The 16,248-nt window shown below is 47.8% G+C and overlaps 1 protein-coding gene and 2 non-coding genes across 4 annotated transcripts in view; 1 reads left to right on the top strand and 2 right to left on the bottom strand.

Moving 5' to 3' along the window:
- C1QTNF2 (C1q and TNF related 2) overlaps positions 1-16,023 on the top strand; it is a 61,972-nt gene extending 45,949 nt beyond the window's left edge. For both annotated transcript variants that reach the window (XM_070373040.1, XM_005897509.3), the window contains 2 exons: positions 12,451-12,703; positions 15,255-16,023. In XM_070373040.1, coding sequence (XP_070229141.1) covers positions 12,460-12,703; positions 15,255-15,868 — 858 coding nt within the window. In that variant the 5' untranslated portion in view covers positions 12,451-12,459 and the 3' untranslated portion in view covers positions 15,869-16,023. The remainder of the gene's footprint in view (positions 1-12,450; positions 12,704-15,254) is intronic.
- LOC138988745 (U6 spliceosomal RNA) lies at positions 5,290-5,392 on the bottom strand. Its single transcript, XR_011465000.1, has one exon. It is a non-coding gene; the product is annotated as a U6 spliceosomal RNA (small nuclear RNA).
- Positions 7,789-7,861, bottom strand: TRNAG-CCC (transfer RNA glycine (anticodon CCC)). The gene has a single exon. It is a non-coding gene; the product is annotated as a tRNA-Gly (tRNA).
- Positions 16,024-16,248: the final 225 nt, after the last annotated feature.

The following is a 16,248-nucleotide window of genomic DNA, read 5'->3' as shown; positions in this document are numbered from 1 at the left end:
CCCAAGGAAGTCAAGGAAAACAGTTTTTTCTCCCGAACCCCTCAGAGTACAGACTTTGTTCCTCTCCCTTAGTTCCTGAATCCTCAAACATAGTCCCTTCCATACCGTTCCAAGGGATCAACTAGTTCCCAAATTGCCTTCCCCTGCCTCTGTGTGGTCCTGGATGCTCCTCAAGGGAGCCTAGATCAAAGAGAAAGGAGGAGCAAGGCTTGTTTCTCGCCTGGTGGCATAGGTATGCCAGTGGGACCCTCAGTATAACCAGACCATGTGCCCTATAAGGGAAGCACCCACATCTTTTCATCTTCAGATCCCCAATGTCTAGGCTCCAACGCAATAAGAATAAGCCACACCATTAGGCATCCTTTCCAAGAAACAGTACCAAGTATCTGCATACATGATAGCCCATTTAGTCCTCCTGTCAGTTAATGAGATCAACACTCTGACTGATTCCCCTATTTCTGTTCTGTGGAGCCTGAACCTGCCAGATGGATCAGGGGTAGGGGGCCAAGCCAGACACCCCCGTTCTTCCCTCTTGATGGAATGGCAGGAGTGAAGGCCAAGCCTCCATAGGACTCTCCTTTGGTAGCAAGAAACAGAAAAACAAACTATCTCACCTGAAAATGGATAATTTTTAGGAGAATACAGAGGCTCCAGGTGAAATGCCACAGGACTCGTGGAGGAGGTGAGGGTAATTTTTGGTTGATTCAGTTTCTGTTGGTGACAATTTTAAACAAGGTCTGAATTTCTGTATCATGTTTCAACTCCATCATCAAAAAAAAAAAAAAAAAAATCCATCACCTTGTTTGCTTTTCAGAAGGACAGAATAGGCAATGCTTTTATATCTCTTCCCCTATCCCAGGCCTTACTCTAGGAAAGTTAAATCCTTATAAAAACCTTCTAAGGTAGGTACCATTATTATCATCCCCATTTTGGAGTGGGGAGGAGGATGAGGGAGGGAGCATAAGTAACCTGCAGAAGGACCCACAGCTAGTGGCCAGTGCTGCAAGTGTGAAATACACACTGGGCCTCAAAGACTTAGTGGTAATTAAAGAATGTAAAATGCCTCAACAACTTTTACACTGACTACATGTTGAAATGATGGTATTTGAGATATATGGGGCTAAATACCATGAAAATTAATTTCATCTGCTTCTTTTTATCTTTCTCACCTGGCGGTGAAACCAATTAAAAAGACACATGTGACTCATATCCTCCTCCTATTGGGCAGCCCTTTGGAAGGCCACTTGGAGGGCAGAACTCAGTAGAAGCTGAACACTTTCGGGCCTTCTCGCCCGTCCTCACACCCTATACATCAGCTGCCTGCTTCTCTCCCTACGGTCTTTGGTCTCCAGGGCAGAGAAAGCCGTGGGTAGCACTGAAACCAGACGGCTTTGGCTTCAGCCGCCTCAGAGTCTGACTCCAACAGCTGAGGTCCCATGTGAAGCAGCCTCGGGCCCAGAGAGCGGGCTGCACGCCCACCACATGTCACGTGCATTGGTGTGTAAGAGATTGGCTCTATCTGTCAGAGACTAGAACTTGGTGGCATACTGCAGTGCCCGCCAGGCTGACTTTCGGTGTGCAGTCAGAGTTCCAGCTGAGGCAAATCTCGCGATATCTGGCTCCTAAGCCTCGTTAGGTCACGCTTTGCGGCTGGATCCTTTTTATTCTCTGCTGCTGCTGCTAAGTCGCTTTAGTTGTGTACGACTCTGTGCTAGACTGAGCCAAAAACGGGCAGAGGGTGGGAGGAAAAAGCCGCAGATCAGATATTTTCGGAGGTCTCCTGGCAAGTGGGCCCCATGACTTTTAATCCTTTGTGTTTAGACTCGGTGCTGCAGTGTTTCCACATGGGCATCCGTCTCCAGATACGAGGAAAAAGAGACCTCGTTCCGTGAGCCCTGTGGGAGGATCGGCAGCCAGCTCCTCTCTCTTCCCATCGGGCCTCTCTTCAGCTTCTCAGAGAAGCTGTTTCCAATTTGCTTCTTGGAATTCAGGGAGGGCATGGGATGTTTTTCATCATGGAATTTTCACTCCCATCAAAGCGAATTTTCAGCGAGCAAGCCCCACCCCATTCCCACCACCAGCCCTCTTCTTTCAACTGCAAACACAGGGAGAATTGCCTGGCCGGGTCAGAGTCAGGTGTCCTCCCCTGAAGCATTCCGGGGGCTTCTGCTGGGAGGTCAGGATGGTGCTGCTGTTAGTTCCGCTGCAGTTGGTGGCAGTTACTGTTTTAAACAAGGCTCTAACTTTTGTATCATGATTTGCTTTCAACTTTGGTTATCTTATTAAATTCTCAGAAGAACCTTGTAAGGCAGCCAGGGTGAGGGTTGTGATGTCCATCTTACAGGTGAGGAAGTGGAGGCCCAACTAAGAGGAAATGACTTTCCCAAAGCCACATGGCCAGTGAGTTACAAAACTAGGACGGGCACCCACCTCTTCTGAATCCAAGACCAGTGGTCTCCTTGGGTTTCCCTCAGAGGCCAAGTGTGGCTTTGTCATCCTTTTGCTCCTGTTGCTCTTTTATTACATATGAGTGACTATTTCATTCAAGGCTGTTGAACAGCTGAGCTGAGCTCTGGGCACTGGTGACATAACAGAGAGCAAGATAGGCAGGGCCTCTATATTCCTGAACCTTCCACTCTAGGGGGAAGACAGAGCAGAAAGTTAATGAGCCAAGAAACAAAAAATACATAATCACAACTTGGGCCAAGTGCTTTGGAAGGAAGAGCAGGGTGGTCTGAGCAAACAGGCAGGGGTGGGCCTCTCTGAAGAGGCGTGAGCCCTGAGACGTGAAGCATGAGGCAGGCAGCTATCTGAAGGCTTCCAAGGGAAGGCAGTTAGGCAGAGTTCAGAGTTCTCTTCAGCTGCTGAACTTTTTACTGTGTCACATTTGGGGCTAGACGCTTTGAATACATTAGCTATTATTCTTGCGCAAACTCCATGAGTTGAATATACTGTTATTCCCTTTGGATAGTTGAGGAAACTAAGTGACTGCTTCCTATAGCTACTAGCACTGAGTGAAACACCACCACCACCTGTCAGTGTGACCTGGTATCTAACAGGTCAAATTTATTTGAGCACAATTTATATCTTCCAGTCTCCAAGGAAGATTGTGCGAAACTCAGACTCAGCAGCCTCAAGGCCCGGACAAGTGTCTCTGGAGTTTGCACTGGCAGCCACATTCAGGTAGAGGCAGTGAGAGACCCATGTCCCCGCTGCTGGCCCTTCTCAGGTCACTGTGTGAATAGAGGGCCCTTGGGAATGAAGCAGGGGTTGTGTCCTGAGGACCATGAACAAGAGCAGGGAGGAGGTCCTGACGGTGGACCTCAGGCCGAGGCCCTTTAGCTCCTACTGTTTTCCTAGAACACATGGCTTTATGATTCATTAACTACTTAACTGAGAGATGAGGAACCCAGGGACTGAGCAAATTAAAACCAGACTGAAGAACTTCATCCAAGTTCAGCACCTCATGATTCCATTTTAGGGGCTGAACCAACTAATATTGTTTTCCCTTCGGCAGGAAAATTACCATGCAGCCTTCCCTGTTCAACTCACACTACCAAGGACAATTTAGGAACTAAGAGAGTTTTTTTTTTTAAAGATGAGGAAGGGGACTTCCCTGGTGGTCCAGTGGCTAAGCTCCACACTCCAAATGCAGGGGCCCTGGATTCAGTCCCTGGTCAGGGAACTAGATCCCGCATGCTGCAACTAAGACCCAATGTGGCCAAATAAATAAGCAAATAAAAGATAAGGAAGGACCAATACTTTTTTTTCTTATCAGTTGAACAGATATTTATGGAGGATCTGCCATGTGTAAAATATTCTGCAAGCCTTCTCCCCAGAGGAGGGGTGGAGCCCTGTGCTCTATGAGGTGAAAAAGAAGGTGGTGGAACAGAGCTTGCAGACCAAGGGGTGGGTTAGAGCTTGGCCTGAAGGGGAGGGGAGTGTAGGAAGAGAGGGGACTAGCCTGGGTTAGGATGGAAGCAGGGGGCCATTTCCTTTAGGTCTGCATCAGGGGTTCCAATATTTGCTCTTTGCAGCCACTGGAGTGAGACTGTCTAGAAAGTGATGTGGCTGAGCTACATTTGTAAATGATCCCTCTGGCTTGGGCAGGCAAATGGCCATCAGGGGAGCAAGAGACCTGGGCAGAGGCGCTTGCCAGCTGTAAGCCAGGAATGAGCTGATGGTGTTTGGGGGAGGTGCTTTGTGCACCCTCATCTCTTGGTTCAGCCCCTGGGAACATCCCATTGACATTCCAAAGGGTCATCCCAATGGTGGGATGTCAGGGCTCAGAAGACTGCTCCTAATCACCTTGGCTAAGCCATGTACGGGCCTCTCAGAAGACAGGAGTTTCCCGCAAATGTCGATCTCAAATATCCTGAGGGAGAAAAAGCATCACTTTTACATGTTCCAAATCACGTATTTTATATATGTGTGTATGTTTGGCATGTGTGTCTGTGTTTGAAATGATATAATAAAAAGATATCAAAGAAATTTCTCTATTGCTGTGCATGGCTTTGGCCTGTGCTTGCTATGATTTGGGATATTTAGGAAGAAAAATCCAAGAAATGCTGACTTAATGGAAAGCATTTGGGCATTAGGGTCAGCCAAACCCAAATTCAAATATAACTTCTGCCACGAACTAGTTGTATAAACATGAGCAAATTCGCCTCTCTGAGTTCAGTTTCCTCTTCTATATATCAGAGAGGGAGAAAAAAGAAATAGCAGAGAAGGAAACAAGGTGTAGTACATTACACATCGTCTCCAGAGCCCGTCAGACTTGGGTTCAAATATTCTCCCCAGAACTCAAATTGTGTGATTTGGGGTAAATCATTTCATTTCTCAGAGCCTCTGTTTCTTCTGATGAAAAGTGAGACAGTAAGTTTACTGCTTTGTAGGGCTTATTGTAAACTTCAAATAAAATAATCCCAGTAAAGAGCTTTGCACAGTGCCAGGAACTTGTTAGGTGTCCAGTTAAGTCAGTTTGCCTATGTCTCAGTTTCCCTCTCTGTAACCAATCAGGTTGGATTGGATGGTCCCTTGGGGCTCTCCTCAAGTTTGTAATTCTAAATTTTTAAAATATATTTATGTTTAATTTGAGGATAACTGCTTTACAATGTTGTGTTAGTTTCTGCCATACATCAACATGAATCAGCCATAGGTACACATATGTCCCCTCCCTCTTGAACCTCCCTCCCACCTCCCACCCCATCCCTCCCCTCTAGCTTGTCACAGAGCACTGGGTTGAGCTCCCTGTGTCATATAATAAATTCCCGCTGGCTATATATTTTTAAAAATAGGGAACACTTCATAGATTTGCATGTCATCCTTGTGCAAGGGCCATGCTAATCTTCTCCCTATAGTTCCAATTTTAGTATATTTGCTGCCAAAGCGAGCACCTATATTTATTTTAAAAACTCAGCAAGAGTTCACTTGTCTGGATGCCTGGGTACTTGTCCATTCTCCAGGCACTTACCCCTAGTTTTTTCACCACTGTGGTGTGGAGAGTAGGCTGGGAGCAGGGCTGTGTAGAGCTGGTTGTTTTGGAGGTGCCCCAGAGGAAAGGAACCTCTCCTCTCCTTCCCTCTGGGTTTGGAGTCAGAACCTAGTCTCCCCGCCTCTATTTCCAAAACAGTTGCTGGCTGGAGCTGCAGGAACCTTCAGGCTCCAGCTCAGAGAAATCCCTTCCTCCCTTCGAGTTCCAGAGCCCCACGCCTCCACCCAGCCCCTGGGGCCTGCCCTGGGCCAGCTTCACTGAGCCAGATCCCCTGCTGTCCACAGAGGCTGGAGAGCGCAGACCTTGCTCCCTCTTGCCAGGCTTGTGTGTCCAGAGTAGAGATGAGAAGCAAGAGGGGAGCCAACCCAAAGCACAGGGTTCCCCTTTCACCTTTCTCTCTCTCCTCTTGCCTTCTCTCTTTCCTGCCTGTCTTGCAGACTCTCATCTGCCTGGAAGACTTGCTCCCACCTGCTTCCTTCCTTCTTTCCTCCTTCCCTCGACCAAAATATTTGCAGGTTGTAACTTTCCAAATTATTTCAAATCTGCTTTGAGAAGTGGGTTTCTCTTCTGGGGTCCCAGATGTGTCCCAGCTCACAAGTAACACTAAGACCAGTTTTGCAAGACTCTCGTCAAGCAGACAAGGGAAAGAGATGGAGATTCCTGGAGCCTGGGGAATCTAGGACACAGTTTTCCAAAAGTACATCAAACATGTAAGCTTCCACCCCGTTTCCTAAGTCTGCCTCCCATCTCTACCAGTAACTACACAGCCCATGTTGAGCACAGGAGACACCAGAAGACAGCAGCTTAATTAAACTGCCCCTTAATTTTGGCCTCCCTCTGCTCTTTTACAGGGATTTCCCTATAGCTCAGATGGTAAGGAATCTGCCTGCAATGCAGGAGACCCAGGTTTAATCCGTGGGTCAGGGAGATGCCCTGGAAAAGGAAATGGCAACCCACTCCAGTATTCTTAGGTACTATAAAGCTCCTCTATAGAGTTTCCCAGGTGGCGCTAGTGGTAAAGAACCCGCCTAGCAATCCAGGAGACATAAGAGTTTGATCCCCAGGGTCGGAAGATCCCTTGGAGGATGGCATGGCAACCCACTCGAGTATTCTTGCCTGAAGACTCCCATGGACAGAGGAACCTGAAGGACTCCAGTCCACAGGATCGAAGAGTCAGACACAACTGAAGTAACTTAGCACGCATGCCCCTTTATAATTTAGCCAGTGAAGGTGTTGCAGAAACCAGCACTCGAGAAACCAAGCACCACACTTGGAAAGTTGGAGAACTCAGGTTTATCATGCTGGAGGGTCCAGAGGAGTTAACACTCCAAGCTCTGAGCCCTGAACAAAGGGGTTACAGAGGTTTTTAATACATGGACAGGCGTGATTAAGCAGGTTTTCGGGTTTGCAGGGGTTAGGGCGACGGCAAAGAGCAGGACAAGGGTGAGTGAGATAAGCTCCAGTTCCTAGTATTGTGAGTCCCCACTTTCTGAGACCTACATGATCTAGACTTTGCAAGGAGCAAGTTGAGTTACAGAGGCAGAAGGAGAAGGAGGTAAAATTTTAACTTTTCCTCTTCAAAGGTGCTCCCCCTGGCAGTCTACTCCTAGGTAATCTGCTCTTCAATCATCATTCAAAAGTGAGGCTTCCTCCTGTCCCGCAGTGGAGCTGTGATGCTGGCTGGGACACCTTAGCTCACCTCTTTCCAGATTGAAGGAAGGAGCAGAAGAAGCACTAATTGGACAGATGGTTCCTGTTTCATGGCTGAGACAGGGCTAAGCTCCCCTGGACCCGGCAGACACGGATGATGTCTCTTTCTTGGGTGTACCTTCTTGGGCGTTCCCAAGTTAAGCCCTCTGACTGTAACAACTGTGAAGCAGTCCGTCACACTTTCATTTTGCAGGCAAGTCCAGGCTTCTTATTTTTAGATAACCCTGCATGATTATCCCTGCTGGGCCTCTCACTTCCTGTCCTGGTCCCTCTGGCCCAGGCTGGCTCCTACTGCAGAATGTCTGGTACCTTCTGTGTACCGAGGAGGGTGAGAAGGCAGTCTGCTCCCTCCCTGTGCCCCAGAGAGCTCTCTTCCTCCTTCCATTTGGCAGGCAGCTACTCTCCCAGCGGCCAACTTGGCATGCAGTCCTCGATGCATGTCCACAGCTCTCCCCCTCCCAGACTCAAGAGTGGCACTTTAAAAAATATATATTTACTTATTTGGTTGTTCCAGGTCTTTGTTGTGGCTTTCGAGATCTTTAGTTGCAGTATGTGAACTCTTAGCTGCAGCATGTGGGATCTAGTTCCCTGACCAGGGATCCAACCTGGGCCCTCTGCATTGGGAGAACAGTATCTTAGCCACTAGACCACCAGGGAATTCCCAAAGCTTGCCTTTTAAAATCCAAGAGTGCCCAGAGTCATGGAATGAGCTCTCAAAACTGTTCCTTTGGATTTCCCTGTGGTTCAGTGGTTAAGAATCTGCTTGTCAATGCAGGGGTCACGGGTTTGATCCCTGGCTCAGGAATATCCCTCATGCCATGGGGCAGCTAAGCTCCTGCACCACAGCTACTGAGCATGAACTCTAGATTCACAACTCCTGAACCTGCTCCGCAACAAGAGAAGCCATCACAATGAGAAGCCTGTGAATTGCAATTAGAGAGTAGTCCCGGCTCGCTGTGACTACAGTAAGCCTGTGCATAGCAATGAAGACCCAGTGCAGCCAAAAATAAGTAAATAAATAAAAAGAAAGAAAAAGAACTTTAAAAACAAAACAACAAAAAAGGCTCCTCCTTTGTCAGTTCTTCACTTTGGCCTGACCCCCCAATTGAGCATACAATATGTCCTCGCATATGTCCTGGTGCCCAGATGAAAATATGGATTTTTAACACTCTTTCTATCACCTACTAAGTCTTTCTTTGCATCGTCTCCAAATGACTAGATCCCCAGAGCTAACTTGTGCCCTTGTTGAGTCCCTTTCCTCACATCGAGCCACAGGCCTTCCTTGCACCCCAGCAGATGCTCTATCCCAGGGTGTCTGGCACCATAGTCCTGTCTGGGGGTCTCCAAGGTTTCCAAATTGCACAAAATTTCATAAGAATGAGTGTGCTACCACAGATGACAGTGTTCTTCATTGAAAAGGGATATTAGGAAGGGGTATGGAGACACGAAAGGTATACTGTCAGCAAACTGAAACCTTTTTTCTTTACTTAGTTAGGATTACAGAAATTGAAAAGATAATAAGTTTGTTACTACATGTTATTTAAGGCAGTATCTGGTTCTAAATCATCTCTCCCTGGCCAGGGACGCTTCTTCTCTGAGGTCCAGAGAAGGAAAGTGACTGGTGCAAAGTCACCAGGTTGGTGAGCACAGAGCTGAAACTAGAGCAGCTCCCTGAGTTCCAGCACCATCTCCACTCCTCTTCCCGGCAGGGGAGGCCTGGTCGTCTCTCCTCTTCATGTGTTCCCAGGGTTAAAGATTTGGAGGGGCCAGAAGGAGGGGCAGGGTCAGCCTGTGTCCAGAGCAAACACAGAGGTCTGGACAGGCTCCCAGGCCCCAGGCAAAGCAGGATGCGAAGGGAGACTGAGGGCCCAGGAGGGAAGTGTGAGCCTTGACGGTGAGACCTGAGCAGTGTTTCAACTTTACTGCCAGCCCTATGGCTACAGGAAGCCCTCTCATGCTTGAAGGCTCTGATGAAGTGGTCGAAGGTTATGTGGGAACAGAGAAGCCAGCAAGGCTTTGCATCTGTTAAGAGAGGGCAGAGTGGAGTCTGAGAGTCTCAGTCAGCATCAGAGGTGAAAGGACCTTAGAAATCATCTAGTCTGTATGTGTGCTAAGTTGCTTCAGTTGTGTCCAACTCTTGTGACCCCCACCATGGACTGTAGCCTGTCAGACTCCTTGGTCCAAGGGATTCTCCAGGAAAGAATACTGGAGTGGGTTGCCGTGCCTTCCTCCAGAGAATTGTCCTGACCAGGGATCAAACCCGTGTTTCTGGTGTCTCCTGCCTTGGCAGGTGGGTTATTTACCACTAGCGCCACCTGGGAAGCCCAAGTTGCAGTCAAATGGGTCCCTGGACCACCACCTTCAGCATGCCCCAAAGTACCTCAAATCCTCCAGCCCCAACACAGACCTACTGAACCATAAACTCTGGGGGTTGGGCCCAGAAATCTGGGCTTAGACAAGCCCTCCAGTTGAATCTGATGCACACTCAACCCCTTATTTTTAGTAGATTTTTTTAAATGTTTTATTTTTATTTTTGGCTGTGCTGAGTCTTCATTGCTGAGTGTGGACTTTCTCTAGTTGCGCCTTTTGAAGTGTGTCCCTATGAGAAAAGACCCTGGGACCAAGGACAATTGTATTTCAGAGAGATGCACTGAGTTCTGGGTCTTCCTCAGTGATTAAAGCATGAAGGCCTAAAGATAGATGGTGTTTGCCGAGTCACACAGGAAGAGGAAGGGCCGGTCCCCCAGGGTGTCTGGGAAGGTCACCTCCTTGGTACACAGGCTTCGCATTTTCTGGCTTATCATGTTTTCGAACATGGGATCTAGGGTGTGCTGGCTTCAGTAGCTATGGCACGTGGGCTCAGTAGTTTCTGCTCGAAAGCTCTAGAGCCCAGTCTCAGTAGCTGTGGCCCACGGGCTTAGTTACCCTATGGCATGTAGAGTCTTCCTAGACCAAGGATTGAACCCACATCCCCTGCTTTGGCAGGCGGACTCTTAACCACTGGACCACCAGGGAAGTCCTCCAATCCCTTATGTTTCGGGGCATAGAAACTGAGGCCCAGAGAGGGAAAAGGGCTTACCTAAATTCACAAAGCCAGCTACCACTTCAGAGCCCATCCTAGAGGCAGAAAGTCTTGCTTAGAATATTCTCCCTCCTAGGGACAATATTTCATTCCTAGGAGAGAAGCTATTCATTGCAAAGTGACTGAGTCAGTTTGTCGCGAGATCTTGAACAAGTGGCTTATTTCTGCTCTGGGCCTTTGCTTTGGCATCTTCCCGGACAGGGGCTGGGGTAGATAATCTCTGGTCATGTAACACTCTGGTCTCTGGTATGATCATGTCGCCACTGTCCCAGCCTTAAGAACATGGCGTGAAATTAAGACTTATTGAGACTTGCAAAATGTCCCCCAAAATTACATCCCACACTTCTTATCCAGGAAGCTACTGTAGGAGAGTGAAAAAAATAAAAGGAAGGCATGGATTTGTAAAGTGAAGTGAAGTCGCTTAGTGGTGTCCAACTCTTTGCAACCCCATGGACTGTAGCCTATCAGGCTCCTCCATGCATGGGATTCTCCAGGAGGAATACTGGAGTGGGTTGCCATTTCCCTCTCCAGGAGATCTTCCCAACCCAGGGATTGAACCCAGGTCTCCCACATTGTAGGCAGACACTTTACCGTCTGAGCCACCAGGGAAGTCCAAAGCAGAAGATAAAACACAGGAGACAAAGAGAATCACCATGATGGTTATAAAGGAAAATCCTGGGCTGTAAAGTGTGTACACAAGTTGGAACGGGAGGAGGGAGGGCTCTGGGACTTACGTCTTCAGGAAAATAAATGGGAGAGGTAAATTATCTGATATATTTGATAATGTACAAATCAGTGATGTAGAAAACTAAGCAAATAAAATTATTAATATCTCCAGTAAGAAAAGTGTATATAACAAAGGAAGTATAATTATAGTATGGTGCTTAGCTTAGCAGTAAATAATAGTTATAATACTTAAAGGAGTGAATTTTGGTTTAGTTTTTGACTAAACAGCATAGTTTAAACAGCATAAGGGAGAAAACAGGGTGATGCAAGAGGGCTGAATCCTTATCTTGAGTGATGCAAGAGGGCTGAATCCTCATCTGTCATAATAGGAATTCAAAAGGCAATGTCTGAAATTGATGGGACCTGCCTGGTGGTTCAGTGACTGGGACTCTGAGCTTTCACTGCAAGGGGCACAGGTTCAATCCCTGGTGAGGGAACTAGAATCCTGCATGCTGTATAGCACAGTACAAAAAAAGAAAGAAAGAAAACAAACATCTTTAAAACAGATAAAAATAAGCTACGTAAGCATATTATCTTTTAATGTCACTTCCAGAAGAAATAGCCAAAAGAGTTTGGGGGAGGGGAGGGGGTTGATGTGGAGGATGGGTAGTGCTGAAGATCACACATGGTTTTTCATTATAAGCTTTATGTTATTACTTGACTTTATAACAATGTGAGTATATCATTTTTATTATTCTTTAAATGAAAACAAAAACAGTGTAGCCTGGAGCAAAGCATACGAGCTCTGGATCTTCATGGCCTCATTCAAATCCCAGCCTTGCCACAATAATTGCCTGCCTTAGTCACCCTGTGAACTTCTCTGAGCTCCCTTTCCTCCTCATATCTATTTGGTTAGGATGCTATGAGATTAAGTAATGTGTGGAAAGCTCCTGGCCCAGGCCTGGTACACAGGGAGCCCTCAGCAGAAGAGCTGTGCCCATCGTCTGCCAGTGCTGCTCAGGCTTGCGGCACCAACACTCAGAACTGATGCCTCACTTCTCACCCGCTAATGTGCTGCCCCGAATCCTCTAGCATAGTTACAAATCACCACCAGCAGTCTGAAGTATCTCTGCCCTTGTAACTTTCCATTCAGGCCACGTATTTGAATGAAACCATGGATCGAGTCTCTCCATCCACAGCTTGTCCCCATCAGTGGTCACTGGGCTCAGTCCCGCCACTCCAGAGCATGAGCATGTGAGGAGGAGTGCCTCCCCAATCCAGGACCCCTCCAAAGTGTATTCTGAGTCCATGACTCAGCTCATCGAGAGACGTCCGGGTGTGGGAACACTGTCCGGCTACTTGCGTGTGATGTGAGAGAGAGGGAGGAGCAGAAGTATAACCATGTCTCTCCCAGGTGCCCTCTCCTTCTCTGGACGGCTGACCTCCAGTTAGCTCCATGGCCAGACTCACCTACTCACAGCTCTCTTGCCTCCCACAGGTGGCCACCATGATCCCCTGGGTGCTCCTGGCCTGTGCCCTTCCTTGTGCGGCCGACCCACTGCTGGCTGCCTTTGCCCGTAGAGACTTCCAGAAGGGCTCCCCTCAACTCATCTGCAGCATGCCTGGCCCCCAGGGTCCACCCGGCCCCCCAGGAGCCCCAGGGCCCTCAGGAATGGTGGGAAGAATGGGCTTTCCAGGCAGAGATGGCCAGGATGGCCAGGACGGGGACCGAGGGGAGACCGGAGAGGAAGGTAAGAAGCCCAGTCCCTGTCCTTCCTGTTCCCACCCGTTGATAACATCTGACTCAAAAGGGGTTTGCAAAGTTATGAAAACTAATATATATGAATCTTATTTCCTTATAAACCAAACTAATGTCTCCTTGAAAAACAGAGTAGGAATTATCTGGCAGTCCAGTGTTTAGGACTTTCCACTTCAGGGGGCACGAGTTCAATCCCTGGTTGGGGAACTAAGATCCCATACATGGCACAGCACGGCCAAAAAAATTTTTTTTAATTAAAAAAAAAGTGTATTCTCTGGAAAGGAACAGTGAGGCTCAAATTTCCTGTCCCTGCCCCTGCTGCACTGTTGATTTGCTCAGTGACTTTAAGCAAGTCTCCTGAAATAGTACTCAGAACTCGCTAGGTTGCAAGAAACAGAAACCCAATTTAAATAAATAAATAAATAAAAGTTTAAAAAGAAACCCAACTTATAGCCCCAAATGGAATTTATTGGCTCATACAACTAGAAAGTCCAAGAGCCAAGCTTCAGGAATAGCTGCATCCAGGAGCTCAAATATTGTCAAGGCTTTGCTTCTCTGTATATTAGCTTGGTTCTCACAAAGGTTGGAATTTATGAAATGCCCACTTGATCCATAGAGCAGTTCTCAGGATGACTGATTCTTCTTGATCACATATTCATTCTGAACCAATCACTTTGACCATAGAGGTGAGGTACCACCATTCACCAGGACTGGGTCAAATGCCCACCCCTGGGTGTGAGTGTGCCTTGTGTGTGTGGTGAGGGCAGTTGATCACTGTGATTGACAGCCTCACTAGGACCACATTAAGCAGTGAACAGCAGTTTTCCAAAGGAAGGGGTGCCAGGCAGACAACAGACCCACTGGAGACTGCCCACTCCACCGCAGCGTCCTCCTGTCATCCCACAAAGGTTAGCACTGTCAGCCGGTTAATGCATGTCTTTCCTGGTCCCTTTCTGTGTATTTACATATATGTATACTAATACCAAACGTTGCCAAGTACTTAGCATAAGCAATCTGAACATCTGAAAACTAGATGTTCAGTGAGAAAATGCTGTTTGGGAATTTATTTCCCAATTACTTAAAATAGGAAAAATTTAAATGCATTACACATTAACCCAAAACTCTAAATCACACACACACAAAAAGGCCTGCATATATACATATGAGAAGCAAAGCACCTTGTTAGGATGTAAAATATCTGCAGCATTACTTGCTGATCACCCAGTTCATAGGGTGGTTAACGGACCCTTGCTTTGTGAGCAGTGATGCTAAGACACTGCTTACACCTAGCAACCTCCAGCCGCAGGCTCCTTAATTGACATCCAGCATGTTTCCCTGATGGCTCAGCGGGTAAGAATACACTGGCAATGCAGGAGACACAGGAGACCCAGATTCAACCCCTGGATTGGGAAGATCCCCTGAGGAGGGTCTGGGAACTCACTCTAGTATTCTTGCCTAGAGAAGCCCCATGGACAGAGGAGCCTGGCAGGCTATAGTGCAAAGGGTCGCAAAGAGTCAGACATGACTAAGCATGAACATGCTTTCCAAAACATCTGCCCACCCCCCAGCTCTGCCAGCCTGCCAACAGTTTCAATTAACCATTGTGTTTGGATATGACTCCAGTTACCTGTACGTTTTGTTTAAAATGTAAAATGTTGTATTGAGTTTGGGGGACATAAATACAAGTGTTTTTATATAATCATCAGCCAAAAATACTGTGTTGAGAGAAATGCACATTATTAGAATATGGGAATTAAAAACCCAGAGGTGTTCTGCAGGCAACATTACCATGGAAATGTTCTGCAGGATACACCAAGTGTATACATCTAGCGAATGGTTACTAGGTGCCAGGCACTCAAATGTGCAAATTGGCATTGTGGTTTCCTTTGAATAAAAAAGAGTTTCTGCCACCTTCTTTTTCCACTTAACAGTATATTTTAGAGAAGTTTTCATATGGTATGTGTAAATCTGTGTCATTTTTTTAAAAACTCTGTAAAAAATTATACAGATAATTGCATATAAGGGATGGACCATAATTTTTCTCATCTCCCTTTGGATAAGCATTTAATTGTTCCTAGTTTTTGTTATTGTAAGCAATACTGCTGTAAAAACCCGTGCCCCCATGGGCAGGGATCTCAGGCACTGGTCAAGGATTTCACTAAGGTCAATGCTTTGAAGTCAAGAGGCTTCTTACAATTCTTGTCTCAACCCATTATTAGCACAGCCTGGGGAAGGGCTGACCTGGCAGACGAACCAGACTCTTCCTTCAAAGGCAGGACAAGGGAAGGGCATGAATTGTGACAAGTTATCTTTGCCCCAGTCCACATGATTCTGGAAGGCACATGTTACCATTCCCACTTTCCAGATAAGATGGGAGAAATGCCCCTGGTAATGTCATGATTTGCATCCATTTCTGTGTGACTGCACAGACTGTGTTCTTTCCTTTACCCAAAGCCTTGTGTTCTAAGGATGGAAAGCCAGAGCGAGCCCTCTGCCTAGTTCTCTGCGGTCCCCTCCATGACACCAGCTGTTCTGTCTTCCAGGTTCACCTGGCCGGACAGGTAACCGGGGGAAGCCAGGCCCGAAGGGCAAAGCTGGGGCCATCGGGCGGGCCGGCCCACGTGGCCCCAAAGGTGTCAGCGGTGCCCCGGGCAAGCACGGCACACCTGGCAAGAAGGGGCCCAAGGGCAAGAAGGGGGAGCCAGGCCTCCCGGGGCCCTGCAGCTGCGGCAGCAGCCACGCCAAGTCGGCCTTCTCCGTGGCAGTGACCAAGAGCTATCCGCGGGAGCGGCTGCCCATCAAATTCGACAAGATACTAATGAACGAGGGCGGACACTACAACGCTTCCAGTGGCAAGTTCGTCTGTGGCGTGCCGGGCATCTACTACTTCACCTACGACATCACGCTGGCCAACAAGCACCTGGCCATCGGCCTGGTGCACAACGGCCAGTATCGCATCCGGACCTTCGACGCCAACACGGGCAACCACGACGTGGCCTCGGGCTCCACCATCCTGGCGCTCAGGCAGGGGGACGAGGTCTGGCTGCAGATCTTCTACTCTGAGCAGAATGGGCTCTTTTACGACCCATACTGGACTGACAGCCTCTTCACGGGCTTCCTCATCTATGCCGACCAGGACAACCCCAGTGAGGTGTAGACGGGACAGTGCTGGGTCTCCCAGCTGCTCCTGGACTTGGGCTTCCAGCACAAGACCCCTAAACTGTTGGGAGCTGGAAGTCAGGAGCATCTAACCTCAGGCCAACCTCCTCCACCCGTTTTTCCTCCATCATTAAATCCAAGCTTTTTAATTCATCCTTCCATCTATCCATTTGCTAATTTTCTTAATAGGCACGATGTGAAAGGCACTGCGCTACACTCCAGAAGGTACCTCAGTGAACAAGACAGAGCAAGGTTCTCTCCTCATGGGGCTTACATTCTAACGGGAGAAACAATTTACAAACAAAACAACAAATAGTGTAATTATTGTACCAGGATGGGAAGGCACGTGCCGCGGTGGAGAGTCATAGAACAGGAGAC

The sequence above is a fragment of the Bos mutus genome, chromosome 7, assembly GCF_027580195.1.
Source record: "Bos mutus isolate GX-2022 chromosome 7, NWIPB_WYAK_1.1, whole genome shotgun sequence".
Lineage (NCBI taxonomy): Eukaryota > Metazoa > Chordata > Mammalia > Artiodactyla > Bovidae > Bos > Bos mutus.
The sequence above is the reverse complement of the archived record's forward strand: the minus strand, read 5'-3'. Positions and strand labels throughout refer to the sequence as shown.